Raw genomic sequence first — 3441 nt, forward strand, 5'->3', positions numbered from 1 at the left:
AATAATGATAATAACAATTATGATGATGATGATTATAATAATAATAATAATAATAATAATAATAATGATAATAATAATAATAATAATAATAATAAGAATGCGAGGAATGATGATGATGATGATGATGGAGAGTTAATAATCATATAAATAGTACACTAAGATAACGGTCTTTGTGAAATGTCAAATCAGAAACCATGCCCATAAACACTGCTGCATGATAAAAATACAAATTAACACAGTCATCAATCATCTTGAAGTCAATCTTATGCGCCCGTTTCTCCGTTTCAGGAAGACCTCGTCTAATCAATTACGTTAGTGTGTGAGAAAGGGAAACGAGCATCAAAGGTCTCAACTGTATCTGCATTAACTCTCTGATTAGCTTGTTCATTCCCACAGACGTTAATATACGCAAGCAATACTACCTGCCATGTTGAAACTCTCTCTAGCCACTTAGAGTGACGAGCTGTCCGTGGCTTGCAGGAAAGTACGAGAGTAACGGTATATCTCAATGGATTCTGATTTCCAACTATCAATGGATATTGCATATAATATTTGGTAATGTTAGGTGTGCTACAAGAATATCTCAACCTCTTTCATGGAAATTTCCCTCCTCCCACTTCTGAACAAATTTAGTTTGATTGGACTGATCCACGTGGCGTTTCAGGGGAATGGGGAGGTTCCAGCATCTAGAGCACTTATAACGAGATGTTTATAATGGAAACACACAAAAGGTAGAACTTCCACAATCTCATGTACGTAATCATGTTGACTACTGAGGAAATGACACAAATTTAATGGTGAGTCAAGAACAAAGTAACTATAAAAGCAGTGCCAGTCCTTAGGGTTAATAGTCTGAAGCAGATGTCACAAAGGCCTAATATCACCGCATAAAGTGATTAAAAACACAAAACTTGTCCAAGAAAAAGTATATTAAAAGGGGCCAAGTAAAAGGATTAAACCAAGAAAAGGAATAAAAGAAAAAGAAATAGAAGGCTAAAGCTAATTTGAGAAAAAACAGAAAAAAAACAGATCCACTGTAAATCAAACTTATACTCACCAACATACACATACATAGGCACGCACACACACACGCGCGCGCACACACACACACGCGCGCGCGCACACACACACAATTATATGGACTGATGTATAAAAATAGCATATACAGAATGATGATAACAATATACCGAAAGTGGGGTAGTGCAACTACTGACTAAACAGGAAGAACATAGCTCATCAAATGCATGAGCATCGTTCCTTCACAAAGACGAAACGCAAAGGTTGATGGAAACTCAAGACTTATTAAATGAAGGATGATGTCTGCTTAGTACTACCGTTCAAAAATATCTACAATAGGTTGGGTTCCCACTTTTAAAACGCGCACTTAAGCTAGTGTCTGCTATAAATTTATCACAGAAAACGATTTATTGTATGTGGGTAAACTTAAGAAGAAACTTTCTTCATTTGCTTCATATCACCGAACAATATTCCTGCTTTCCATTTCCTTCACGCATTCATATATATCTTCCTCGTTTTTGAACATTGCCGATGAATAGTTTGGTAAAAATATAAACGAGAAAATACTTCACCAATTAATAGTTTGGTAAACATATAAACACGAAAATACTTATTCCCTTCCTGCTCCCATTTCACCTTTCCCTCTGTTATCAGTAATAGTGGGGCCAGATGGAAAAATTCTGATCAGTTTACCTCCGATTATGGTGTCGACAGTACCTTCTTTGCTTGCCATATCTCTTCTTCTTGTCGTCGTCTTGGTAAAGTTCTGTGGTTTTAACATGTAAAATAATTTACCGTAATAACAGGGGCGTGTGCATGAACAGTTTGAGGACTTTTAAGATTGAATTACTTAGTTTACTGCATTACGTTACTCTATAACGTAATGCAGTAATTGTATTACGTATATATTGTATTACGTATATATTATAAAGTGCCTTTTAAAAGATCTTGAACACGCCTTGCATAATACATAGTTCACAACAACATTTAGTGTTTCTTTGCTAATTAATCTTAGAGTGATATCTGTTCCGACTATTGATGGTAAGATAAAAAAAAACTATAGAGAGTATATAAAAATAAAAAAAGAACTTAACATTTGTCCCTGCAAAGGCGGCGGCGGCCATGGAGTGCCCTTGCTCGTGGCGCGAGGACAACCGCTCATGGGACTGCGTGAAGGACGACGTGATTTCGGTGCCGACGGTGTGCTGGCCCCTTCACGCCAACGTCGACAAGATCGTCTTCCAGAACCCTATGCGCGAGGTCTACAGCGGCGACTTCGACCACGAGAACCTGCGCAACCTGACCAAACTTCAGATGCAGAACGTCGACAAGATCGCTGACGACGCCCTCCACGGCCTCACGGCCCTCCGGTACCTCGACCTCAGTGGTGGGAACCTGAAGCACCTGCCGGACCTCAGCACCCTGGCGGAAGTGGTGGCTCTGGAGGCCGGCGGGAACCTCTTGGTAGAAGCCCCGAGCCTCGCCCACATGAAGAACCTCGACCTGGTCAGTCTCTTCAACAACAGGATCCAGTTCGTCCCCGATGCTTTCCTGCCGGCGTCCCCGGTGCCCATCGGCATGACCATGGTTCGCAACAACTTCACGGACCTCAACGCGACCAGCATCGTCAACGCCGCCGCCCAGAGTAGCTTTGTCTTCGACGACCTGCAGTATTTGTGGGCGACCGTGGAAGAGCGGGACACCATTCTCGAGAAGGAATTCTATTGCAACATCGATCTGGAGAGTATTATTAGGGTGACCGATGATCCCACCAATCCCTAGGTAGGCCTACGAAAACGCTATTTGAGGCTGAGAAACACAGCCAACTCATTTGCGCGAGTGTGGAAGTACTGCATCTTTCCTCACTGCACGAAGTTGATGAAAGAATAAAGAGGAATAAAAAATCAGATTTCCTGACATTTCTCTATATACCTGTATCATCCTCCTCATCATCATAATAATAATGATAATAATAATAATAATAATAATAGTCGGTTTATTGAATCTCATGCAGCTAAGGGCAGAAAATATACATAGAAATATGGATAAAGAGACAACATATATACAAAAACACATATTAACAACAAACTACAAAATAAACTAACTATCTATAGGGAAAATAACAACAAAAGAAGCAAGAGAGAAAAAAAGCAAGTGCAAGTACAGGTGAGCGAGGAGTGCTTAACTAATAATTGTGGACTAGTACTCGTAGAAGAGGTGTGATGAGCGATCCATTGACTAGTGCTCGCTGATGAGTAGGGCTAGAGTGGGTATTGTGCTCCGGTGGTCTGTGCGGGGCCTGATGGGCACCAGTTTGTTGGCGGCGCGTCGGGGGGCCGCAGGTCGCGGTGGCGTGGATGGCACAGCAGCTACAGGCCAAACTGCTGCAGCAATTTGGTGTAGTGGCGAGGGAGGTGAGTCCTA

The 3441-nt window shown here is 41.4% G+C and overlaps 1 protein-coding gene across 1 annotated transcript; it reads left to right on the top strand.

Moving 5' to 3' along the window:
- Positions 1–1715: 1715 nt before the first annotated feature.
- Positions 1716–2926, top strand: LOC119589025 (leucine-rich repeat-containing protein 4B-like). The gene is made up of 2 exons (XM_037937614.1): positions 1716–1775; positions 2128–2926. Exons 1-2 carry the CDS (start codon positions 1719–1721, stop codon positions 2797–2799), a joined length of 729 nt encoding a protein of 242 aa, XP_037793542.1. The 5' UTR covers positions 1716–1718; the 3' UTR covers positions 2800–2926.
- The last annotated feature ends 515 nt before the right edge of the window (positions 2927–3441 follow it).

This window comes from Penaeus monodon, chromosome 3, assembly GCF_015228065.2.
Source record: "Penaeus monodon isolate SGIC_2016 chromosome 3, NSTDA_Pmon_1, whole genome shotgun sequence".
Taxonomy (NCBI): domain Eukaryota; kingdom Metazoa; phylum Arthropoda; class Malacostraca; order Decapoda; family Penaeidae; genus Penaeus; species Penaeus monodon.